General features: G+C 53.0%; 1 protein-coding gene across 2 annotated transcripts; it reads left to right on the forward strand.

Annotated features, from left to right (window-relative positions):
• Positions 1–8,125: 8,125 nt before the first annotated feature.
• VPS18 (VPS18 core subunit of CORVET and HOPS complexes) lies at positions 8,126–16,694 on the forward strand. 2 transcript variants are annotated; one of them, XM_021695459.1, is made up of 5 exons: positions 8,126–8,558; positions 9,595–9,736; positions 12,532–12,623; positions 12,787–14,657; positions 15,380–16,694. In XM_021695459.1, the coding sequence occupies exons 1-5, from the start codon at positions 8,468–8,470 to the stop codon at positions 16,103–16,105; spliced, it is 2,922 nt and encodes a 973-aa protein (XP_021551134.1). In that variant the 5' UTR covers positions 8,126–8,467; the 3' UTR covers positions 16,106–16,694. The 2 variants fall into 2 exon arrangements, with proteins under 2 accessions (XP_021551134.1, XP_021551135.1); XM_021695460.1 differs by lacking the exons at positions 8,126–8,558; positions 9,595–9,736 and adding an exon at positions 12,239–12,325.
• Positions 16,695–26,492: the final 9,798 nt, after the last annotated feature.

The raw sequence follows: 26,492 nt of genomic DNA on the forward strand, positions 1-26,492 counted from the left end.
CGCTAAACAGGGAGCCTGATGTGGGGCTCGATCCCAGATCCCAGGACCCCAGGATTATGACCTGAGCCAAAGGCTGATGCTTAACCGACTGAGCCACCCAGGCGCCCTTCAGTGACCTTTTAAAATATTTTGGATTTATTGTTGTTATGTTGTTGCTATCGTTTTTCATTTCGGTAAGAGGCCATATGGGTGAATCTACAGGCAAGTTTAACTCAGACATATGCAGTGTGACGTAGTGTGTGCATTAAGTTGGAGGCAGGATGAGGGCTGGTTGTTAGATTTTACCGGGTTTCACATTAATTAGAGAAAGCTCCCTGGCTATCGCATCTTTTGAAATGTCTCCTGGACTAAGGGAAAGATAAGAAGCATAGCAACCAGCTCTGAGGCAGTGCCCTGAAAATCATTATTCCCTGGGCATTGTCCGTAAAGGGACTGTGGCAAAGGTTTGGCTTTCAGAGAATCACAGAATGTTAGAGATGGTCTAGTTCTACCTTCACAGCTTACAGCTGAGGAAAGGAGAGGAGCTCAGAGAGGGGAGGTTACTTGTCTAGCACACAATGAGCATGGAGCCTGATGCAGGGCTCAATCCCACAACCCTGAGATCATAACCCCGGGTTCATGACCCAAGTGGAAACCAAGAGCTGGATGCCCAAATGACTGGGCCACCCAGGCGCCCCTGGTTTTGTTTTCAATCAGTTTATGCATTCGTAGATAGAATGCTTAAATGAGACAAAGTTTAGCATCAATTATCTTCCTATATATTTTTTTGTTTTGTGTTGATCTAAATGCGGAGAAAGCTTGTTCACATAAATGTTAGATGGGAATGGAAGGTTTGATACACAATGTCACTTGATTATTTGACTCCTTTCCAAATTATATGCCAAAAATGTTAGTGATTTTTTTTCAATAAACCAATAGCTGATTAGGTTCTCAAATTGTATTCAAATTAAAGAACCAGAAACTGGGGCACCTGGGTGGCTTAGTCAGTTAAGCATCTGCCTTCGGCTCAGATCATCATCCCAGGGTCCTGGGTTCAAGCCCCACATCGGGCTCCCTGCTCAGCCAGAGTCTGCTTCTCCCTCTCCTCTTCGTGCTCTCTCTCTCTCTCTCTTTCTCTCTCACTTGCTCACACACTCTCTCTTTCAAATAAATAAGTAAAATCTTAAAAAAAAAAGCAGAAATCATTTGATGGGTAAAGAATTTGTTACCTGTTCTTTGTGGGAATACCAACAATAATTCCAGAGGTCTTTTCACTGGGCTTCCTGCAGATTTTTATCCCTGGAAGGAAGCACCATAGTGTGAAGGGTTTTGATTTTCCCATCCCAATAGGTGAGTGGTGTATTTTTCTTTGAAAAGTAGGAGCAGGGGAGGTGGGAGATATCCTGCCTCTTCCTCCCAGGTACCTTCTGCTGGTCACTTTTAGGAAATAGATGAGGGAAGCTGAGGACACTGATTTCCTTGGTGCTCCGTGCCTCTTGGGGAGAGCTTTCCAGCCCCCTAAGGACATGTGAACCCCAGTTTGAGGACCAATGACGTAAGGATGCTTTCTTTTTATTTTTAAAGATTTATTTGTTGGGGCGCCTGGGTGGCTGAGTCATTAAGCGTCTGCCTTCAGCTCGGGTCATGATCCCAGGGTCCTGGGATCGAGCCCCGCATAGGGCTCCCTGCTCAGCGGGAAGTCTGTTTCTCCCTCTCCCTCTCCCCCTGCTTGTGATCCTGCTCTCACTGTGTGTCTCTCTGTCAAATAAATAAATAAAACCTTTAAAAAAAAGATTCATTTGTTTATTTTGGGGGGAGGGGCAGAGGGAGAGTCTTTTATAAAAGCTTTTTTTTAAAGATTTTATTTATTTGTCAGAGAGAGAGAGAACACAAGCAGGGGGAGCGCAGGCAGAGGGAGAAGCAGGCTCCCCACTGAGCAAGGAGCCTGATGTGGGACTTGATCCCAGGACCCTAGGATCATGACCCCTGCCGAAGGCAGCCACCGACTGAGCATCCCTTTGAAGGATGCTTTCATTTCCCACATAGACAAGTGAAAAAAGTGTCTCTATTCCCTCACCTCCAGTGTCTTCTCTGGGACCACTGGCACTGTAATCCTAGAAGGTGGCATAAAGAAAGAAGGTAGATTGCATCCACACATGCCTTGGGTGGGGTTTTGACATGCACTCAGTGAAATAAAGGATGACAGTAACAGGGAGGGGAGAAGGCTTTCTGAAAATTGGGGCCATGGAAACATCTGGAAGGGAACCAAATAGGAAGAAAAGAGATTTATAATCTCTTGTAAAGAATTGAGAAGAGGTGTTCTGCATTAGCTAGGGCTTTTTTCCCTTCAACATAGTTTAACAATGTGCCAGGCCCTGTCTTAGGAGAGGGTGTGCTGGTACACCTGTCCCTGCCCTCAGGGAGCTTATACAGAGTCACCCCAGGGAGAGGGAGGGAAGGGCAGGAGGGCGAGGGGGGAGAAATGGAAGAGGAACAGGAGGAAGGAGAGAGAGAGAGAGGGTGGGGAGGAGGAAGGGAAGGGGAAAAGGGAGTGAAGGGGCAGGAAAGGAGAGAGAGAGAGAGAGAGAGACTACCAGACAACTGTAATGTAGTAATCATACAAATGTAATCATAATATGGGCGATCAGTACAGGAGGCTGGAGGAGCACCTAGGAGGGCCCTGATCCTGGCAAGGGGAGGAATATCAGCAAAGTCTTTCCAGGGGGCTCAGACCCCCAAGACCAAATACTCAAATGTCTGCAGAGGTGTGGTGCATCTGGGAACATCCCTAGATCAGCACATCTGGAGAACTGAGAGATGAGTGTAGACAGGTCAGATGGAGTCTAACTGGGGATGAGGAAAAGGACTGATGGGTTTCCTTAATAAGTCTTATGGCCCTGTTTTTAAAATTTATACATATATTATGATGATTAAAATAAACGTTAAATTTAAAAACAAATTCCTAAATCTCCCATGCAAAAGAATTCCAAATGACTTAAATTTCACCCTCAAGGAAGCGTAAATCCCCACTCAAGTGCGGGCTGTGTGTAGAGACTTCCTTCCAAAGAAGATAGTATTGAAAGGTGGGGAGGAGGGACACCTGGGTGGCTCAGTCAGTTAAGCAGCTGCCCTGGGCTCAGGTCATGATCCTGGAGTCACATGATTGTGATCCAGCCCCACTTGGGGACATGGGGCTCCCTGCTCTGTGGGGAATCTGCTTCTCCCTCTCCCTTTGCTGTCCCCTCGCCATGCTCTCTCTCACTGGCTCACTCTCTCAAATAAATAAATAAAATCTTTAAAAAAAAGGGAGGGGGGTCGCCTGGGTGGCTCAGTCAGTTAAGCGACTGCCTTCAGCTCAGGTCAGGATCCCAGGGTCCTGGGTTTGGGGTTCGGGCCGCATTGGGCTCTCTGCTCAGCGGGGAGCCTGCTTCTCTCTCTCCCTGCTGCTCCCCCTGATTGTACGCTCTCTCTGTCAAATGAATAAATAAATCTTCAGAAAGGAAAGAAAAAGAAAGAAAGAAAGGAAGAAAGGAAGGAAGGAAGGAAGGAAGGAAGGAAGGAAGGAAGGAAGGGAGAAAGAAAGAAAAAGAAAGAAAGAGAGAAAGGTGGGGAGGAAGAGTAACCTTACAGTGGAGAATCTGACAAGCGCTACCAAGGTCAACATCAACAGTGGTGAGTCATGTTGATGGTATATACCCTTGATATGATGTGATGATAATAGTATTTCACCTCCCCCAAACCCATAACCGCAATCTAATTATGAAAGAGATAACAGACAAATTCCAATAGAGAGCATCCTACAAAATACCTGCTCAATACTCCTCAAAATTGTCAAGGTCATCAAAAACAAGGAAAGTCTGAAAAACTGCCAGAGTCAAGAGGAGCCTAAAGAGACATGACAACTAAATATAAGATGATATCCTGGATGGAATCCTGGAACAGAAAGAGGACAATAGGTAAAAACTGAGGCCATCTGAATAAAGTACGGGCTTCAGTTAATAATAATGTATCAATATTGATTTACTAATTTTAACAAATGTGCCATACTAATGTAAGATGTTTGTAGTAAGGGAAACTGAATGTGAGATATATGGAAACCCTCCACTGTCTTCTCACTTTTTCCATAAATCTAAAACTTCTAAAAAAGAATGTGTATTTAAAAAAAAAAACTAATTTGGGGTGCCTGGCTGGCTCCGTTAGGAGAACATGTGACACTTGATCTCAGGGAGTTCAAGTCCCATGTTGGGTGTAGAGATTACTAAATAAATAAATAAACTTAAAAAAAAAACCCAAATTACTCACTTAAGTCAATTAAATCACTCCTTTTGGTCTGGGTCTTCATTCAGTCAACAATTACTACTAATAGTTAACTGTATTTTTTTTTAGAGATTCTATTTATTTATTTGAGAGAGAGAGTCAGTGAGAGAGAGACAGCGAGAGAGCATGAGAGCAGGGAGGAGAGGGAGAAGCAGACTCCTTGCTGAGCAGGGAGCCCGACACTGGGCTTGGGGCTGTATCCCAGGACCCCAGGATCATGACCTGAGCCAAAGGCAGAAGCTTAACCGACTGAGCCACCCGGGCATCCCTAGTTAACTTGTATTGAGCATTTTCTAGGTATAGGCACAGTGCTGAGTGATTTGCATAATATTCTACAATATTCACAATGCTACAGGTAGATTTTTCTCATTTTACAAATGTAGAAACTGAAGCATGAAAAAGGTCATTCATGCAATTGTTTAATAAATATTTATTAGTAAGTTATGACTGCCCCATGATGCTGGGTCTCTCAGAGTAAATGCCCTGCAGGGGTCTCAGGTGCCACTGTCCAGATTGTGCTCAATCATGTGACCTCTGCCCCACCCCCCATCCAGCTCTTCCTCGTCCTGTACAATGGTGACATTGCACCATCTGCCACATCTCCCCAGGAGTCGTCCTGAACCCTTCCTTCATCCCCACATCTAACCTGTCATTAACTCCAGTGGGCTCTTCCTCAGACGTGTCTCCCCAGAGTCTTCCCAGTCTACTCTCTCTCCAGGTTGGGCCCTCACCACTTCTCTGCCTCAGGTCTCATACTCTCTGATGTGGACTCCACCCAAGCCACCACCCATTTTTTTAGAACCCACATCAGATGATCTCATCCCTAACCAAAGCCTTCTGATGGCCTATTCAACTGATTTCATAATCTGGCCACAACTGGTCCCATTTCCTACACTGCCCCACTCCCTGATGCTCTAGCTCCCCAGCCCCCAATTGACCTGTTTGCAGGCCTATTCTCTTGGTTTTCTTGAGGCCTGCGTAATGCCTTCTCTTTTTTTGCCCTTGGAAATCATGCATGCACTTCAAGTCTTAGCTCAAATTCACCTCCTTTCATACACTATTCCTCTTACTCCCTGGCCCAGCAGTCAGCCCTTACCTATCTTGTGGCAACAACCACACAGATTGTGAGAGGTAGGAGCTGGTGGATCTGTATCCCCAGCTCTGAGTTCCCTAAGACACTTCAGTATTCCTGTGCTCAGGTTTGTTTGGGGTATTCTCCACAATCAGCTTCTGTTATATCAAAGAAAAATGCCCATGCTTCTTAATTAAGTGTCAGTAAATGGCCGGGATAAGAAAAGCCATAGCAGTTCTGATGGGGAAGTTGTAGTCTAGGGAGGCTTCGTGGAGGAGGTGGACTTGAGAATGACTGTCAGATTAAAGCCACATTTTTAGTTTCCTGAGCATATCCTCTGTGTTGGACATTTTGCTAGAGCAATGAGCTTTCACCTAGATCACCTCATTTACTTTTCCACACAGACCTATGTATCATTATACCTACAGTATTTCTGTAGATGAGGAAACTGAAGTTAAGAGCATCACCTGCGCACAGTGTCCAACTAGTGAGTGATTGGGCAGGGATAAGAATGTTGGTCTTGTTCTTACTCCAAAGTCCAACATAAGGATGGGAGAATGAGTATGCAGAGGAATCCTACTGTATTCAACTCAACAGGGAGTGTGTACTGAGTCCGTAGTAAGCAAGGCCCACTTAGGGCCCACCCTATACATTCCAGAGAGCAGTGAAACCCAGGAGGAAGGTTTTAGGGACAGTGAGGAGGTAGCTGGAAGGACTCTGTGTCCCTGAGACACCCCTCGATGCTGGCTGGCTCCATGCAAGGGGGACATTCCTCTGCATAGTCCAGACCTGAGGAATCAGCTGTACTCTCTCCTCTTCATCTTGCATTGGGAAATGGGAGTGTGTTGGTTAACTCTTCAGCATCTGCTTATATTTGAATACTGCCTTCTGGTTTCCCCATTTCCTGGTCACCTGACCCTGGACAAATTGCTTTTCCATTCTGAATGTCAGTTTCTGATTTTGTAACATGGAGAAAAGAGCAGTACTTGCTTCTTAGCATTAGGGTAAGGGTAAAATGAAATAACAGTGATTATTATGAACTTAGTGTGGTGCTTGGCACATTGCTGATACTCAGTAAATGTTCCTTTTATTATTATCTGACCTTAGGCTGGGCCCATTTGTATTTCCCTAATGCATAAGGCAGGTGATCTTGGATGGAGCCTTCTGCACCGAGCAGGGCAGCTCCCTAGGTGGGACCATTTTTCCCAGGGCAGAAACCTCTTGTCTGCAGCTCACCTCTGGCATCTTCCCTTTTCGGACCTAGCCTGCCAGGCAGCGCCCTTGGTTGGGAGAGTGGCATTGCTCCCGCAGGTTCTGGGCAGGAGAAGTGGGACCGGGAGCAGCAGAAAGTTATTTTGGACCGCCTAACTTGTGGCCTCGTCCCAGGCCAAGGCCACTCCAGGTCAGATAGCCCTGGGTGGAGGCTGGTCAGGGTCTGCGCCTGGCAGAGAAGTTGGGCGAGTAGTGGGACCACACAATATACTGTGCAAACTGGACGCATTTGAGAGTAAAGGGGGCTCTTTTAGTCATTAGGCACAGGCTACCCGTTAAAGCCAGGATGGCGGTGACCCTGGCCAATAGCCTTCCATTCTAACAAGGTAGAGTCGGCGGGCCCCAGAAGAGAACAGACTCCGTCTGGGTGGCCTAGGCGGGCGGAAGAGGGAAACTGAAACGGAGGAGTCGCACTCCACATTCCTTCGCTTTGGACTCCCCACCGGCCTTCAGGGTCACTTGGGCCCTCGTTCCTGCTTTGCGGGTATTTGCGCCTCTGTGCTCCCCACAACGCTGTGGCCATGTCCCTGGGTAAGCCTCACGAGGGCTGAGACTTTTGTCCATTTTGTTCTGTTGTGCCGCCCCCAGAGCCTGGAATAGTGGCTGACAGAGAGCGTGAGCTCACTTGTGGAAGGAGTGAGCTTCTGACCAAATCCACCCATCGCTTTCCTAGCATTAAGTATCTGTTCACTGGTCCACTGTCCCTGCTAGTTTATGGCCTTCAAGGACGACATTGTACTTAACCTCTGTGACTCCAGCACCCAGCCCAAGGCTAGGCACAAAGCGCTCAACGCTATTTTGAATGCGTGAATGGAAGCAGACCGGCACCCCTTAGCTGTGCTTGGTCTTTTCTGCCGCCCCTTCTGTCTCTCCCCACACCGAGGAGCCATTACGGAGCCGGTTAGAGGCAGGTTAGGTGGCTCTTGGCTAAATGTGGGAGAAGAGAGGCCAGAACTGCTTGCCTTTGCCTTGTGAGGATCAAGACAGCGACTAAACTGAGGAACGAGAGGTTCTCCTGAGGCAGCGGCCTGTTTGGAGAGGTCGGAGCGGGAGCTGGACACGGACGCCGAGCGGTCGCCGTCTGAAGGAGGGAAGGCTGGGCATGAAAGGAGCAGGGGAAGGGCTTCGAGGCCGGGGCTGCACTCCGCGGCACGGTGGGAAAGGGCCTAAAAAAGCCGGGATTGCCCCCTTGCGTCAGAGCTCGGAACTGCACCAGGATCCTGGAAGGAAGGACCTGTATTCAGAGGAGCCAGCCCAGCACCCAGCCCGACCGCAGCTGTGACGCGTCCAGGGCTCCGCCTCAAGCCGAGCACTCCCGCAGCACTTCCGGCTCCCGCCCTGAAGAGCTGACTGGGCCTAGGCCCTGGCCCGCCCCCCCTTGGCCCCGCCTCCTCCTCCGTGGCCGTCGCCGCGCCTTGCCGTGGCCGGCGGGGGTACGTTCCTACGCGAGTAAAAGTGGGGCTCTGAGAACCCGGAAGTTACGTTATAGGCACGCGTCCCGGGGGCGGGAGTCAGCTGAGCTGCTGGGGCGAGGTTGGGATCTTCTCAAATCGGCTAAAGGGAGCCAGTGATCTTCTGGGGGGCGGGAGCGGGGTGCAGGACTGCGCCAGATTCAAGGGGGAGGGTTCCCCACTCTTCTCGCTTTATAAGGCGGGAGCGAGAAAACCCTCAGGATTTTAAAGAGGAGTGGGCGGCGGATTGCCAGCATCTGTCAGATTCTTGTCGAGGCTGAGGAGACGCAGTTTCCAATCCAGGGCGACGGGGATCCCTGGGGGGAGCCCTTTGTAATCCCTGGGCCCGGGACGGAGGGCCCAGAGGCCGGGCACCATGGCGTCCATCCTGGATGAATACGAGGACTCCCTGTCCCGCTCAGCCGTCTTGCAGCCTGGCTGCCCCAGCGTGGGCATCCCCCACTCCGGTAAGGGAGGGGAGGGCGCCGCTCACCCTGTTCGCTCACCTGGCACCTGCGGGGGAGGATCCGGGGAGTAGCTCCAGGAGGTCCGGTTCACCGCCTGGCGGTGCAGTCCAAGTCTAGGCCCCTGATTCTCCTCAGGCGCTCTTGGCCCCCAGCTGGTGGATGGTCGAAGTTTGGAAGAGCAGCAAGAGCAGCCTCGTGATCTGGGCCCTGCCACTAGGGTCCTAAGAGGAAACTGGGACCCAGATACGGAAGTGGCTTGTCTACAGGGCCACAGTTGAGAGAACTGAGAATAGGCTCCAAGGCTTCAGCCAGAGCCTATGCTTTTCCTTCGGCAGGTGGGAAGAAGAGAGTGGTCAAATAAAACGGTGGAAGGGGAGTGTTGTAGGGGAAGGAAGGCTGGTCCTAGAGGGAACTTCGTCACTGAACAGGGAAAAAAAAATTTTAGGCCTTTGCTAGATCTGGGTGCAGCCTGGTGTTGAGGGGAAATTTTTGTAGAAAGTAGGACAGAGTTGGCAGAGGGATCTGAAGTGCTGGGATATTTTGTGCAATGGTAAAGACATGAGAGGAAAGGCTAGAGAGAAAGAAGCTGCAGTTTGATTGGAACTGTTCCCCAGGGCTCCCTCTGCCTTCATTCTTCTGGAGACTCAGTGAGAACATTATTGCATGGGCAGGGAGGAGGGGAGAGAGTGGATCTAGAATACTTTGGTTGAGCTGGGATTGCTGGGTCCAAGATTGATAAGGGAGAACGCCCAACCCTTCCCCCCCATTACCATTGGGAGCAGGTACATGTCCATGTAGCAGCAGTTAAGGGTTGAAAGAATCCACCCCTCATGGCTATCAGAGGTGTGAAAAGAGCCCAGGACCCCTGATGTAGAGGTGATTAGCAAACTACCTGATATATTGATATTAAGCTTTTAACCAAGGGCTTGGGGTAGGGATATGTTGGGAAGGTGGAGAGGAAACTTTTTTTGTTGCCTCTCCTTGTCCTTCCTCCGTGTTTTCCATACCTAACCTTTAATTCCCTCCTTTCCTGTAGGGTTTGTGAATGCCCAGCTAGAGAAGGAAGTGCCCATCTTCACGAAGCAGCGCATTGACTTTACCCCTTCTGAGCGAATTACCAGTCTTGTCGTTTCCTGCAATCAGCTCTGCATGAGCCTGGGGAAGGATACACTACTCCGGTAAGTGAGGGCCCAAAAGGCTTAGGAGTAGGGAGTGGATTAGTGGTATTTGGGGACTAATCACTGACTAGGGCCTTTCTTTCACTCTGGGCAGGTGAAACAGTAGATTTGGATTTTTTTTTTTTTAAAGATTTTATTTATTTGACGTAGAGAGAGACAGCGAGAGAAGGAACACAAGCAGGGGGAGTGGGAGAGGGAGAAGTAGGCTTCCCGCCGAGCTGGGAGCCTGATGCGGGGCTCGATCCCAGGACCTTGAGATCATGACCTGAGCCGAAGGCAGTCACTTAACCAACTGAGCCACCCAGGCGCCCCTGGAATTTTTTTTTTTTAATAGGTTGATCTTTTCTTTTTTTTTAAAGATTTCATTTATTTATTTGAGAGAGAGAGAGAGAGAGGGAACACAAGCAGGGGGAGTGGGAGAGGGAGAAGCAGGCTTCCTGCTGAGCAGGGAGCCTGATGCGGGACTCGATCCCAGGACCCTGGGATCACAACCCAAGCCCAAGGCAGACGCTTAACAACTGAGCCACCCAGGTGCCCCTAGATTTGGAATTTTCCAAAAATATCCATTCCCAAAGAGAATTAATGTAGTATAGTAGTTAAAATCAGGTAGACCTGGGTCAGATCCCAGCTCTCCCTCTTAACAGCTAGGGAATGTTGAGAAGTCACCCAGTCTCTCCAAATGTGTCCCTTCATCTGTTAAAGATAGTACCAACCCACAAATTGGTCATATTGATCAGGGGAACTGTCTAGAGTCCTAAAATAAATCTGCTATAAATGGAAATAATATATCTCAATAAAACTGGAAATATATACATACATACATACATAAGTGGAAATAATATATAACAAGAGTATCAGCAAAATTGTTTATCCAGAATAACCATCTGGGATAAAACAGAGGTAAGCCTCTATATCACAAAAATAAATTCTAAGTGGAATAATTATTTAAATATTAAAAATAAACTGAATATTGGGGCGCCTGGGTGGCTCAGTCTGTTAAGCATCTGCCTCTGGCTCAGGTTGTGATCTCAGGCTCCTGGGATTGGGCCCCATGTTGGGCTCCCTGCTCAGTGGGGAGCCTGCTTCTCCCTCTCTGCTCCTCCCCCCTACCCCTCTCCCCCCCACCTCTCAAATAAATAAAATCTTTAAAAATAAAAAAATAAACTGAATATCAAAAGAATATTTAATGGGAGTGCCTGGGTGGCTCAGTCAGTAAAGCATCTGACTCTTGATTTTGGCTCAGGTCATGATCTCGGGTTGTGAAATTGAGCCCCACGTCAGGCTCTGTGCTAGGCACTGAGCCTATTTCAGATTCTCTCTCTCCCTCTCCCCCTCCCCTGCTTTTCCTCCGTCCCTCTTTAAAAAAATAAATTAAGATAAAAAGAATCAAAGAATATTTAAGAAATGTCTGTGTTCTTGGACTGAAGGGAGATCTTCTTACTCAAGCTAGAAAATCCACTAGGAAAAAGATAGATATACTTGACTACACAGTAATTGCTGTTATGACCAAAAAAAAAAAAAAAAAAAAACTTTTGAGAGGCACCTGGCTGGCTCAGTGGGAAGAGCATGGAACTCTTGATCCTGGGGTCCTGAGTTCGAGCCCTACCTTGGGTGTAGAGTTTACTTTAAAAAAATAATAATACAGGGCGCTTGGGTGGCTCAGTCAGTTAGGTGTCCATTTCTTGATTTCAGCTCAGGTCATGATCTCAGGGTTGTGAGATCGAGTCCTGCATCAGTCTGGGCGTGGAGCCTGCTTAAGATTCTCTCTCCCGGGGTGCCTGGGTGGCTCAGTCAGTTAAGCATCACCAGCACCATAGGTTACTGTTTCTAATTTTTGCCAATCTGATAGGTTAAAAACATGGTACCTTACTGTTATTTCCCAAAGGTTGAAAATATTTTTAGATGTTTATTAGAAATGTAGACTTCCTCTTTTGTAAACTGCTGGTTTATATTTTTTGTCCTCCCCTATCTACTGAAGTGTCTTTTTCTTACTAATTTTTAAGGACTTTTTAAGGAATAGGGATTTAAATCTGTAGTCATATGTGGAAAAGTATCATTTTCCCACCATCTTTGATTGTGACCTGATTCAAATACTTTGATTCTTTGCTTAGAATGAACATATTATTTGAAAAGAATTTAATAAGGGAAATATAAACAGGAGCATTCCTCAAGGTTATCAAGAAGATTCATTGAGCTCTACTAGGTTAAGCTCTTGGCATGGTGCTTCGTATATAGAAAGTGCTCAGTATGGGGCGCCTGGGTGGCTCAGTCGTTAAGCGTCTGCCTTTGGCTCAGGTCATGATCCCAGGGTCCTGGGATCGAGCCCCACAACGGGCTCCCTGCTCAGCAGGAAGCCTGCTTCTCGCTCTCCCACTCCCCCTGCTTGTGTTCCCTCTCTCGCTGTGTCTCTCTCTATCAAATAAAATAAAATATTAAAAAATAAAATAAAGTGCTCAGTAACCATTAACTACTGTTTGTTGTTCTCTTTTTACCCCAGCAATCTGGGATACTCCTGCCTGTCTTCCCAGATGTACTGCACATCTACTGAGCAGAGGAAAAGACCTCTGTTCAGTGACTTCTCAAAATGAGGTGGGGGAATTCTCAGAGCGGAGGGTTCTTAAGTAGGACCCTGTATGTATTTCAGAGTTCCCTTGGGATTGTATGCACAATTGTATGTGTGTATATAGATTTCAGGGCAGAAAGGCTGTGGCTTTCATCAGATTATAAAGAGATCTGTGATTCCAAAAAAGGCTCTGCCCTTCTCTGGAGTGATGCTGTGACTCTTGTCTCGACAGCATTGACTTGGGCAAGGCAAATGAACCCAACCACGTGGAGCTGGGGCGCAAGGATGATGCCAAGGTTCACAAGATGTTTCTGGACCACACTGGTAAGTGGGGGGCTTGGGGGGGAGGTCTGGGGTTAGAGGGGTAGTTGAGCAGAGCATAAGTCACTGCCCGGGCGGGTGGGATCTGCGAGTGGTGGGGGCAGGGAGGAGGCTGAGGGTGGGAATGGCAGCATTCTGTAGGGTGCCTTGCTCTCCCCCACTCCAGGCTCTCACCTGCTGATTGCTCTGAGCAGCACTGAGGTCCTCTATGTGAACCGTAATGGACAGAAGGTCCGGCCACTGGCACGCTGGAAGGGGCAGCTGGTGGAGAGTGTGGGCTGGAACAAGGCATTGGGCACCGAGAGCAGCACTGGCCCCATCCTGGTCGGCACCGCCCAAGGCCAGATCTTCGAAGCAGAGCTCTCAGCCAGCGAGGGTGGGCTTTTTGGCCCCGCCCCAGATCTCTACTTCCGCCCATTGTATGTACTAAACGAAGAAGGGGGTCCAGCACCTGTGTGCTCCCTCGAGGCCGAGCGGGGCCCTGACGGGCGTGGCTTTGTTATCGCCACCACCCGGCAGCGCCTCTTCCAGTTCATAGGTCGAGCAGCAGAGGGGGCTGAGGCCCAGGGCTTCGCGGGGCTCTTCGCTGCCTACACCGACCACCCACCCCCATTCCGTGAGTTCCCCAGCAGTCTGGGCTACAGTGAGTTGGCCTTCTATACCCCCAAGTTGCGCTCCGCACCTCGGGCCTTCGCCTGGATGATGGGGGATGGCGTGTTGTACGGAGCATTGGACTGCGGGCGTCCCGATTCCCTGCTGAGCGAGGAGCGAGTCTGGGAGTACCCAGAGGGGGTAGGTCCGGGGGCCAGCCCACCCCTGGCTCTCGTCCTGACCCAGTTCCACTTCCTGCTGCTGCTGGCGGACCGGGTGGAGGCAGTGTGCACGCTGACGGGGCAGGTGGTGCTGCGGGATCACTTCCTGGAGAAGTTTGGGCCCCTGAAGCACATGGTGAAGGACTCTTCCACGGGCCACCTGTGGGCCTACACTGAGCGTGCCGTCTTCCGCTACCACGTGCAGCGGGAAGCCCGGGATGTCTGGCGCACCTACCTGGACATGAACCGCTTCGACCTGGCCAAAGAGTATTGTCGAGAGCGGCCTGACTGCCTGGACACAGTCCTGGCCCGGGAGGCCGATTTCTGCTTTCGCCAGCGTCGTTACCTGGAGAGCGCCCGCTGCTACGCCCTGACCCAGAGCTACTTTGAGGAGATTGCCCTCAAGTTCTTGGAGGCCCGACAGGAGGAGGCTCTGGCTGAGTTCTTGCAGCGAAAACTGGCCGGTTTGAAGCCAGCCGAGCGCACCCAGGCCACACTGCTTACCACCTGGCTGACGGAGCTTTACCTGAGCCGGCTCGGAGCACTGCAGGGTGATCCCGAGGCCCTGAACTTGTACCGGGAAACACGGGAGCGCTTCCGGTCCTTCCTCAGCAGCCCCCGCCACAAGGAGTGGCTCTTTGCCAGCCGGGCCTCCATCCACGAACTGCTCGCCAGCCACGGGGACACAGAACACATGGTGTACTTCGCCGTGATCATGCAGGACTACGAGCGCGTGGTGGCGTACCACTGCCAGCATGAGGCCTATGAGGAAGCCCTGGCAGTGCTTGCTCGCCACCGTGACCCCCAGCTCTTCTATAAGTTCTCGCCCATCCTCATTCGTCACATCCCCCGCCAGCTGGTGGATGCTTGGATTGAGCTGGGCAGCCGGCTGGATGCCCGGCAGCTCATCCCTGCCCTGGTGAACTATAGCCAGGGTGGCGAAGCCCAGCAGGTGAGCCAGGCCATCCGCTACATGGAATTCTGCGTGAATGTGCTCGGCGAGACGGAGCAGGCGATTCACAATTACCTGCTGTCGCTATATGCCCGGGGCCAGCCGGCCTCACTGCTGGCCTACCTTGAGCAGGCCGGCGCCAGCCCGCACCGCGTGCATTACGACCTCAAGTATGCGCTGCGTCTCTGTGCTGAGCACGGCCACCACCGTGCCTGTGTCCATGTCTATAAGGTCCTAGAGCTGTACGAGGAGGCTGTGGACCTGGCCCTGCAGGTGAGCCGATGAGTTTGACCCGATCCAGGACAGAGGCCTGGAGAGCAGTCGTGTCAGAGGCTGAGGGTTTGGAGTGGGGGGGCTGTGGCTAGAGGGCGCTGGCTTCTCTGGCGGAGAGGTGCTGCAGTGCAGAGGTTAAGAACATGGACTCCGATGTCAGGGTTTGAAATCCAGTTCTGCCGCTTACTAGGCTGGGTGACCTCAGGCTGATTTCTGACCCTCTCTTTGCCTCAGATCATTCGGCCACAAATGGGATAGTGTTCTAGTTACTTCCCTCCTAGGGTTGATGAGAGTAGTGTATGCGCAAAGCCCTCAGAGCGGCACCTGCTCTGCGGGTAAGTTCTACGTCCGTGCTAGCGACTGTGTTCTAGTCGCAACTGCTGAGTTACGTTACAATGTGAAGTCCTGGGTTTGAAGCCAGGACTTACTGAATCAGAAAGTCTGAGGGTAGGGCCCCAAAATCTGTATTTTGAATACGCTCCCCAGGTGATTTTTAAATTTGCCAAAATCAAAGCTCCCTCACCGTGAGTAGCTTTTACAAAGCGGTGATGGGGACAGGCCCGTCACTGAGACAGGTTCCTATCCTGGCCCCCAGAAGCCCCACCTCGCTTGCTGCCAGGGGATCCTGCCTTGGGGCTTCTCCTGGGGCCCAGGTTTTCCCTGGGCATCTGTGTCTCCCCCAATCTCTATCCTCGCCCCTACTGCTCGCGGTCTCCCCACAGGTGGACGTGGACCTGGCCAAACAGTGTGCTGACTTGCCCGAGGACGACGAGGAACTGCGTAAGAAGCTGTGGCTGAAGATTGCTCGGCACGTGGTGCAGGAGGAGGAGGACGTGCAGACGGCCATGGCCTGCCTGGCCAGCTGCCCCCTGCTGAAGATCGAGGATGTGCTGCCCTTCTTTCCTGACTTCGTCACCATCGACCACTTCAAGGAGGCGATCTGCAGCTCGCTCAAGGCCTACAACCACCACATCCAGGAGCTGCAGCGGGAGATGGAAGAGGCCACGGCCAGCGCTCAGCGCATCCGGCGAGACCTGCAGGAGCTGCGGGGCCGCTACGGCACGGTGGAGCCACAGGACAAGTGTGCCACCTGTGACTTCCCCCTGCTCAACCGCCCTTTTTACCTCTTCCTCTGTGGCCACATGTTCCATGCTGACTGCTTGCTGCAGGCCGTGCGGCCTGGCCTGCCGGCCTACAAGCAGGCCCGGCTCGAGGAGCTGCAGCGGAAGTTGGGGGCTGCTCCGGCCCCTACCAAGGGCTCTGCCCGCACCAAGGAGGCCGAAGGTGGGGCTGCCACGGCGGGGCCCAGTCGGGAACAGCTCAAGGCTGATCTCGATGAACTGGTGGCCGCCGAGTGCGTGTACTGTGGGGAGCTGATGATCCGCTCCATTGACCGGCCCTTCATTGACCCCCAGCGCTATGAGGAGGAGCACCTCAGTTGGCTGTAGGAAGAAGGGTGTTGGCCTGCTGGGTGGGTAGGCAGTCAGGGCAGTTGCCCCTTCTTGGGAAGGCCACACTATGGTCTGTGGTCCGGCGTCTGGAGACCGCTGGGCCGTGAGAGTGTTGGGGAGAGTGGAATTATAGCTGTCGCCTGTAAGGTGTCATCTGTGAGTGTATTCTGCCACTGGCCGCGCTGTTCTTGAGAACCGCCTTGGAGCTGCTCTTCCGCCAGGCCATCTGCGTGCCTCCCAATAGAGGGCTTTAGCCTGGAGAAGTCAGAATTCTCACCTCATCACCGTCCCCCTCCATCTAACAGTCCTCTTTACGCCCCACAGACATCCTGTTCTTCCTTTTCACTCTGTGGCCCTTCTCCCTCAGAGGAAGGCCTCTCCCCGTGTCTGCCCCTAGATCCCAGAGCAAAAAGGCAGCCCCTCCAAGTCGTGGGCACGGAGGGTGGGAAAGGTGGTGCCGGTAGGGGGCACCTCTTGTGTCCACCTTTTGGGGCTCTGGTGTGGGGGTGCCCTGGGACAGAGGGCCTCATGGAGGACAGGGGGAGATGGTGATGGGGGCGGGGCTCATTAAACCGTGTGCACTGCACTGGGGGCTCTCGAGTGGATGGCTTTGTGTTGATGCCGGCCTGAGGGGCGTGTGAGTCATCTCCAGGGGAGCTACGGTCCCACAGGGAGGCTGCCAGGACCCTGAACGCTTTCCAGCCTTGGCCCTTGCTCCTTCTTCTGGAGATGTGACCAATTGATTGTGCCATTTTTGTGATTTGCTTGCTTCCTTGTCCCTCGACTCCATCCTCTGTGGCTCTAGGCTTCAGCTGGGAGTGATGGCCCACCATCCTCTCAGACCAAGGACTGTTCTTCCCTCCAGCCAGCAGGTGGTGCTGCACCCCACAGAATCCTTCACACTCCGGCAACTGGGGGGCATTGAGTTCTTGTCATATTCTCCACTAGTGCTTCCTCGGTCTGTTCCTCCCTAGTATGTTCTGGGAGTCTGCACTGCCTAACTGTGAATCTAAGCCCCCATCCTCCCTCCACTAGCCCTTATGCGTTCTAGATTTTGCTTGCCCTTCCCTTGCCAGCCTGGATCCTTGTGTTCCCAGCTTCTGCCAGCTTTGAGACTGCCACACACCATCCATGGCATATGGCAGATAACATTTTTCCCCCTCTGACTCCTGTGACCTGCCCCTCCCCCTCCAGATTGCACTTTTTTAGCTGTGGCTACTCTAGAGAGTCCCAGATGGGGGCCTTCCTGTGACATCAGGGAGCAGCACCCTTTGCTCGGGGAACTGGGGTTCACAGTCCACTGCTGGCTCTATGGGTGTGGTCTATCAGCTGCCCAGACTGACACAAAGTAACAAGTGCATATTCCTGGAATCGGGCCAGGGTGAACCCCCCTGGCTGGTGACTGCAGACTTTTCTCTCCCCTGCAGAGTAGCCCTTTTCCAAGACTTTTGCAGTCCTGGTGGAGCCTTGCCCTGCCGAGTTCCCCCAGGCACTAGAACAAGTGTCTCCTCATGGCCACTGCCAATGGTCAGGTTAGAAACTGCCCATCTTTGATGAACCTCAGACTCCCGTCTTCCACCAGAAGCAAGAGGGAGCAAATGTGGAGGGGTTGGTAATCACTGGGTGGGGAGAGAACATCCTATTCCTCTTCCTTCTGTTCCAAGAAGATTTGGAGGGCTCTTGTTCCCCTTTCTCTTTACATGTGGCCTAAGGCTCCCCTCATACCTAGACGTGCCTGGTAGAGGGCTAAGGGGTACCGTTCCCCACTGTCAGCATCAGTCTAAACTTTGACCTGCCACTTGCGTGGTCACTTGCTTAGAACAGCTTGGGTTGTCTATCTCTGCACATAATGGGTACCTAATACATGTTAGTTAAACAAACACTGCCCTATTGCTCCCTCCTCCCAGAGGACTTGGCTAAGACAGCCCGGGATGCCCCTGCCCCCTTCTGTCCTCTCCTGAGCCTGCCCATCTGGTCCTAGGCAGCTTCCTCTTTCCTGGAAAAAAGGCCCCAGGCTTCCTTGGCACTGACAGAATGGGGTTCCGTTGAGTCAGGGCAACGGGAAACCATGGCTCTTAGATCCCTGGAAACGAAGCGAAGCCTGGAATGGAGGGGAGAGAGAAGGCCCTCAGGGCCCTGGCCCTAAGCCTGGGGAGGGCCAGAAGGGGGTGTGGTGGGGAGCAGCTGTGTGGGCAGAGACCAAGATGAATGAGCTGCTCCTGGAGCTGTCACTGGAAATAGGAGGAGTGGCCACAGGCAGTGACGCTGAGAACAGGGCAGGAGGCCTGTAAACAAGGAAGCCACCTGGGGGAGACTCAGGGCGGTCACTGGTCCTGGGGAGCAGGTGCTTCCTGAGGCGCGCCCTTGAGAGGGCTCTGGGGGGCTGCCTGGCCAAGTCGTCAGCTGGCACGAGGGGGCGCTGTCGACTGGCTTCCCGAAACCACTGGCTCCCTTCTACAGCTCCACGGGGAGTGGCCATCGGAGGGTGTGACGGCCCAGCGACTTGAGGCCTGGCTTTCCCGCTGGGCGGCCCTCCCTCCTCCTGTCCCTAAGGCAGACGGGCCAAGGGCACCAGCCCTGGCAGGGAGGGCACGGGGCTCCTGGCCGGCAAGGGTGTGAGCTCGTTCCCCCAGGGACCACCAGTTTTCCCATTACCCCCTTGCCCCACCCCAGGGCTCGGGTTGCAGGCTGGGCCCTCATCAACCCCATTTGGTTGGGAGGGGGATCCGAGGCCACCAGGCTCCAGGCTGCCCTTGGCGCTGCCCCCCCCACCCCGGCGCCAGGGAAACAAAAGGTTAGGGGGCCCAGAGGGAGTTATCTGGCCCCACCACCACCAAGGGAGGGGGAGGGGACCAAGAGGGGCATACCTCCTCCCCACTCCCCCAGCTCTGCAGATTCTTCGAGACACTTTCACAGGCGGAAATTCCCAGAGGTCAGAGGAGGGAAATGGTTAATTCCTTTTATTCAATGGGTACCCCCTACACGCCTCCCCCCAGCTTCCTCCCTCCACTTCCCGCCCCCCCCCTGTGTGAACAGGAAGTGGAGAGGAAAAGGCTCGGAGCAGAGCAGCTGGGAGCAGGAGGCAGGGAGTGGGCGGCAGGCTTGGTGCCAGCCCTGCCCCTCATGGTTGCTTGCTGGAGGGCCAGACCCACTGTGGCCTGGGAAAGAACCTGCAGCCCGGCCGGCTGAGTGGCTCAGGGCCAGGTGACAGCCTCCCGTTGGAGCCCCCTTCTCTCAACCTGCCTCTAGGTCCAAGGCTGCTGCCAGGAGGGCGTGAGGCGTCCTCTGTCCGAGCCCCAGCTGCCCTGGCCACTGCAGCCCCACCCCCACGGCAGGCTGGGCATCCCTCTTCAGGCAGCCGCTGCTCCTGGCACTGGCTCCAGCCACTCAGCCCCTTGGCCCTGCCAGTTCTTTGAAGCTCATGCAGTGCTTCCTGTTTGGGGCAGGCGATGCCAGAGCCCCTCCCCCACCATTGTTCTGTGGAGACCATAGGTCCATCTGTTGCCCCATGGTGGGGCCCCTAGGCAGTGCCACACGGGAGCAGCACCACAAAGGACCCTGCTGGCAGCTTTGATTATGTGGAGTGAGGCAGGGCCCCAAAGCAGGTTGAGGGGGAATGGTGGTCAGAGGCAGGCCTGGCGTGGGCAGTGGGACAGAGGGAGGATGCTAGGTAGTTCTAGTGACGGGGCAGCCAGAGCCCCCAGCTTTCTCCTCCACCTGGAGCATGGCGATGATGCTTTTCAGGGAGCTATACCTGCTGAAGGCACCAGGAGAGGGACACCGTTCTCATGTCCAGTTTCCAAAAGGGAAAACTGAGGCAGAGGGGCAAACTTGGGTCTAGGACGGCTGCTAAAAGGGACACGAAGTAGGGTTCTTCTCTCAAGGGGATTAGCCCTTCTCACCGAATGCCCTCTGACTGGGTGCTTTCCTCTCCCTGAGCTGCTTTGCTCTTTCTCAGCTTTCGCCTTGAAGTAGCTCTTGAGCTAAGAAGTCAGAAACCATGGGGTCATTGGAAGGTTAGGGTGGCCCTACGTTGGTGACCAGCAACCAGTGTCCACTGAGAACAAGCCCAGGCAGGCCCAGCAGGAAAAGAGAAAGGGGCATTGGTCTGGCCCCAGGAAAATGGGTGCTGCTCTTGGTTCCCAGTCTGCCGTAGCCAAAAGTCTGTTTGTGTTTCCCAGGTGTGGGGGGCAGGTGCTGTGTATCTGCAGATCACCTCCTCTGCCTCATCTCACAGCTCTGCCTCCAACTTGCTTCCTCCCTCAGGGCTAGAAGCCCAAATGTGGTCTACCCCAATTCCCTTACCAGATCCTCTGGCTTCTCACCAGCCCAGGACCTGAACTACCTAGACCATGCCTCCCGAAGGTCAGCACTGCAGAGATCTCAGCTGCTCTTGTTCAAAGAAAAAAGCCTTCATGGACGTTCAGCACCTGAAATGGGTATGCTGTGCCTCCCTGGTGGAAGCGGGGCTGGGAGGCCCACACCCCTATTTACTGTGCTTTCCTCCCCCACCCCAATCTCTGTGGGATGCCAGCATGCTGAGGAACCCAGTTGGAAAACCGTTGCTGCCAATCCCACCTCCTGATCTTACAGATGCTGAATCTCAGAGGAGAAATTGGTGGCTGACACGCACGAGGCTCCAGCCAGCATCTTGTCCCTTCTCCATGAGATTCACCATCGGTCAACAGTGACCCCGGTGCCCATCGGGAGCCAAACACCGTCCTAGGCTTCACCGTGCTCGCTCTCCCTCTCCAGCTAAAGTGCATTGAGCTGAGGGACAGGGAGGTGATCTGGAAAGAAAAAATGTAAGTCTCCGCTCTGCCATTTATCAGCTGTCAGTTTAATCATCCCCTCAGAACTTCAGTTTCTTCACTCTAAAATGCGAATAAACATAACCGAACTTGGAGGCTCAAGTGTAGATTAGACAAGAACAGTGCGGCACTTCTGCAAGGTTAGCCCAGCGCCGGGCCCCTGAGCGATTCCTGTTGGCTTGTTTCTCTTCCACGTCATTCTTAGCCTCATTCCTCTGGGGCTGGGACCCTGTAAGCCCTATCGTGGCTCTTCCCGCACAAACCCTCTGATCTCCTCTTTGAGAATCAGAGTGGAATTGGAAGAGGCTTGCTTGAGAACACTTTTCTGGTTTCTCAAAAGATGGTGATTCTGGGGGAGAGGTCCAGGATGAGTGTGAGAGGAATCCCTCAGGCATATAGACTATGGCCCCTGAGGTGGGACAGGAGTGCTGTCTTGGGGGATGGGGTCCCAGTTTCCTGGAGGAGAGAGGACACTACTCTGCTCCAGGGGACAGATAGGATAGGCTGAGGGGCTGGGCCAGGCGTGGCTCCTCTGCCAGCCTGCCCTCGTGGTCCAGCCCCGAGCTTGCACAACAGCCTGGCTGGCTGGCTGGCACTCCCCTGGGAGCCTCAGGAAGTCCCCCTTGTCCCCCCCTTGACCTTTGACCCCTTGGGCCTGCTGCAGGCCAGAATTCCAGGCAGCTGTCCTCTCTTTTACCTTCTGTTCCTGGCCATTTCCCTTTAAGGCTGGAACTCAGAGATACCCCAAACCCCCACCTTACAGCTCATCCTTTCACATACTCTACGGTACAGACCAGCTGGAGCCTCCCCTGGGGCCGCTCCCTACGTGAGCTGTGGGGACCCTGGGCCATAAGCCAGCGGGAAAGACCCTTGGAGTCTAGCTACCTGAAGGGCCTGAGCCTTATAGGAATGTGCCCACAACTAGTACTCCTGAACTCCAGACATCCTCCCAGCTGTCTTGCTTGACTTCATCTCTGTCCCAGAACTGAGCGGGCCAAGCCAAGAACATGAGACCAAGCCTCCTCTCCCTCCACCCTCTGCGCAGTCAAAGTTGAAAGGACCCTTGATACTGTTCCACATTAAACCATGCTGCACCTCACGGCAACTCAGTTTCACAATCAAATAATTCCCTTTGGTTTTCTAGTGGAATTTTTGCTTTTATTTTTTAGGGTTTCTTGGCCTTTTTTTTTTTTTTAAAGCAATCAGTCTAAATTTGTCATCACACATCTCCCATTTCCGCCCCTAAGGGCCTCCTTTTCATCCCCTGGAATCTGGAAACCATATGTGTGGGCAGAAACCCCCCAGCATCCCCCACAGCACCCTGGCCCAGCCTGGCCTCCACAGGGGCAGCCTGTTAGCTGAGGAAGAGTCTACACCCCAGGCTGGGGCTGGAAAGGGAGTTTCTCTTTGGACCTTCCCAGCTCAAGCCATGGAGAAGCCGTGTGGTCTAGTGGTTAGGGCTGGAACACATGGGTTCTGTCCCCGGCAATCTCTTTGACTAACGCCAGAAGCCTGGGAAAGTCCCCTTGGTATCCAAGGGACTCAGTTTCCCCATCAGTTGAGGGACTCAGAGCATTACCAGCTAGCTCCTCTCCTACCTGCCTTGGTAGATAGAGTTTTTGATCCAAAATTTTTGCTCTGTCACTTACAAGCCCTGTGACCTTAACAAATGGCTTAATCTTTCTAAACTTCGATTTCCTCATCTATAAATTAGAGACCATCGTACCTACCTCCTGGTTGTTGCTAGGGTTAAATAAGAAAACCTATCCTCAAGGGCCTAACGTCAATAAACATTAGTTGTTGTTAATAAGTAGAAATACATAATGAGGCGGCCGTGTGTTTTCGGCGGGCACAGCTCTGAGGCCCAGCCTGTCTGCCCCTGCCTCTCTGGCTCAGGCTGCCCTGTCCAGACCTTCTTTGGGCCTCCTCTGGCTCTAGAAGGAGCAGGGATGCATTAGCAGCACTAGTGGATCAGGCCTGAGGCCCTGCTGCTCTGTCCCTGTCTCCATGGCGACCCCAGCCCCTCCCCTTCTTCCTTCCTCAGGAGCTTTCTGTTTACTGTAAACAGCTGCCCTAGCTCAGCCCTAGCTGATCCTGCCCAAGGCCAGCCAGACCCTCTCTGAACTGGGGACAGGCTAGATGTGAAGGTCCGGCCACAGCATCCTGGGCTCCAAGCGGCCTTGAACAGGCTCTGCTTTGCCACCTGGACTGGGAGGGGAGGAAAGAAGGGGAGGGGAAAGGCCTGTTACCTCAGACCAGGGCAGCCAGCATCTCAGAGACAAGGATCAGTAGAGTGTAATGAACGATGACCGTCCCAAGAGAGCCTGGTAGAGAGACCTCTGGCATGGCTTTAGACTGACCTGGGTTCAAATTCTGGCCTGGACATCTGGATGTGCTCATTATATGACCTCAGTCTGGTCATTTAACTTCTCTAAGCCCCACTCAGTTTATTGATTTGTAAAATGGAGGTGATAACACCGTCCTTGGAAGACTGGTTGCTGTGTAGGTTGGTGATGACGCACGCACGTTATCACGGCGTGTTGCTAGCCTGCATTGGTGGTGGCTGGATTTATGATTTCACCTCTCAGATACTCTCCTGCTCAGGGACTTTGCATGAGTCCCAGCCTATTCCTCCACCTGGCATGCCTCAATCACACGAGCTACAAGCATGCGTGTGTGTGCACAAAGCACAGACACATGTGCACGCAGCAAATACATACAAGCCCACTAATGAAATGAAACACGTAAGCATCTGAGGCACAGGAGAATCTCTCCATGGAGGTGGAGTTAGAGTCCAGTTGTTTGTTTCTTTTCTCTTTCTTTCTTTCTTTTTAAGATTTTATTTATTTTTAAGCAATCTCTACACCCATTGTGGGGCTTGAACTCACACCCCCGAAGATCAAGAGTTGCACGCTCCACCGACCAAGCCAGCCAGGCACAGCAAGTCTAGTTTCTTCAGCCCGGACCTGGGCCTGAGCAGAACCACACTAGAGCTGGGACATTGTGCCACCGTCACCAGGTCATCGCAGGTGCTTACTTCTCCCTCCACTCAGCAACCCCCTGCTCCCCGGGATTGCACCCGCCCTCCCTGCTCAGCTGACCACTGTACAGGAATACAGGGAATGCTGTTAGCGTACCGCTTCCCATTCCTAGGGGCCACGCTTTCAGGGCAGGATGTCTGGAATGTGAGGCTTCTGGCCCCCACCTGAGGAGTTCACAGTGGCTCCTTTGACTCCAGCATCCTTGGAAGTACCGGCCAGTTAGGGGAGCCTTCAAGGGTGAGATGGAGAGCTGTCATTCCCCTTACCACCAGAACCAGGGCCGGCTGGGGTTAGGCAGGGGCATTCATCAATTTGAGTCATTCCCCACAGGCCCATGAGTAAGCGTGGCTCTGGATTTCCAGCACCCCCTCCCCACCAAGATGCCTGTCAGGGTCTTCCAGGGCTGGGTTCCTGTTGGTCCCAGGTGTAGCCCTGGGGTTACATCCCGGGCTCAGCTCTCTCAGAGGCAGGGAGCAGCATCTATCTGGAGGCTTGTGGGCTTAGCTGACTGCTGCCTTCACAGCGGCCTGCCTATCGGCCTAACGCCGGAGTTTCTGTCCTCACCCTGGTCTGGGCTGCATGAGCAAGGAGAGGAGCCCCCAGTACTAAATTCAGCCCCGTGGACAGGGCTGGAAATCCCCCACTTCTTACCTTGGCTGGTTGAGGAAACAGCCTCCCGGCAGAAGGCCGCCTCCCGCCAGGGACTTTTCTCTTGGGGGTGACACAACATACAGGGCTGCTACAGGGACCCCGGCCGCACTTTAGCCAGCCCCGGGGGGTGAGGGGAGCATCACATGGGACCACTCTCTCCCTTGCAGGAAGCATGGCAGTCCAAGGTGCTAGAGTCCTACAGGGGCTTATGCAGGCCTGAAAGGGTGGGCAGGGAGAAGGGAGACCACAGGGTGGCCAGGAAGGTCCACACTGCTGGTGGCATCCGGGAATCTGACAGGGCCCAAGCGATTCTGTACCCAGAGCGCCCCAGCCCCTCCTCCACAGCTCCCTTCCCTCACCCAGCACCCGATCTGAAATGGGCTTCTGATAGGATAGAAAGCCTTCACAGGGCTTTGGTCTCCCAGGGTAGTGGTTTCCAAACTGTTTTGATTATGAACATTTATGTATAAATCACACACTAGAGTCAAAACCCATATGAAAGCTTACTAAAGCTCAATTTATTTTTCAGATAAAAAAGAAGTTTAAATGGAAATCTTCCTATGTCCTCCCACCTCCTGACAGATAGCCTTGCTCACTCCTGCACTCAGCCCAGCGAGGAGCCCACCGCACTCTAGATGAAGGCAGCCTCGCTCAGAGCAGACCATCCCACCTTGCAGGAGGGTACAGGGCTTGGTTGGGGGGCAGCTCGTTTTCTTAATGCTTTGCACACCACAAACAACTGAGTAACCCACATCTGAAACTCTTCTCTTTGTTGTTAGCAGCTTGAAAAGAAGCCCGGTCGTCTTCGGCAAGGCTCTTCTGCTGAAGCGGGGGTTATGCTACGGCTCCCTACCCCCAAATTTCCAAAGGCCCCGGCAGCCTGTCCCTAGAGCCACAACACCCCCTTGCAGAAAGTGAGCATTTATCAAGGAGGAATGCCCAGGCCTGTGTATGTGTGTGTGTGTGTTTCATGGTCGCATGTGTGTGTACATGCACATCCGGCTGTGCCTGCTCGGGGACAGCCTCTGTCTTCTGGTCCTGCTGGCTGTTGGGGCCTCATGCAGGTCACACAGGTCCTGAGACATCTGCCATTAACCCTTCTGACCTGAGTCAGAAGAACCTCTGACACTGAATCATATTCTTTATCTCCTCCGCATTGTCACAACAGAACCATTTAGAGAGGTGAAGCAGCTATCAATATTTCCCTGGTGGAGGGGAGGAGCTCGAGGCTCAGGAGGAGAGGGAATGGCCCAAAGTCACAGGGTTCCACAGAGCTGGGTCTCCTAAGTGCTCCCCCTCCTCCCAGATCCTGCCAGGCTGCCGCTGTGGGGTGGCCTGCCTTTTCAGTCCCCCAGAGAGAAGGCAAGCTCAGGACCCTCCCCGGGTCCTTGGAAATGTGACCCAGCCACGGGTCAGCCCTCTTAGCAGGGAGCAGGGGCCCCACAGGCAGAGGGCAGGGTCTCTTCTGCCAAGGCCAAGGCCAGAGTTGCCCCCAGCTCCAATTGGCCCGGCAGGCTCTGGGGCCAGGACTTCCTCCTTCATTCAAAAGCTCAGCCCTGTAAGGGTGGCAGAAGGGGAGGGTGAAGGGAGGGCTCAACCTCCAGCCCCCTCCCCCCCTCACTGACAGCTGTAATCTGCTTGGGAAAATCTCTTTTTTTTTTTTTTCCGCACAGGAAAAAATATTAGTTGTCCCGATAACAAGGAAAACAAAATCCAGCGCAGGGCATCAGAGACTTCCTGAGGCGGGAAACAATGTCCAGGGAGTTCAGTGGAGAAGCCCTAGCTGGGAGGCTGAGGGGGAGCTGAGAGAGGACACTGGTCCAGGCCTATCCGGCCGGCGGGGGAGGGGATGACAGATCGAGGAACTTGGAAAAAAGATTT

This window comes from Neomonachus schauinslandi, chromosome 9 (assembly GCF_002201575.2).
Source record: "Neomonachus schauinslandi chromosome 9, ASM220157v2, whole genome shotgun sequence".
NCBI classification, from domain to species: Eukaryota; Metazoa; Chordata; class Mammalia; order Carnivora; family Phocidae; genus Neomonachus; species Neomonachus schauinslandi.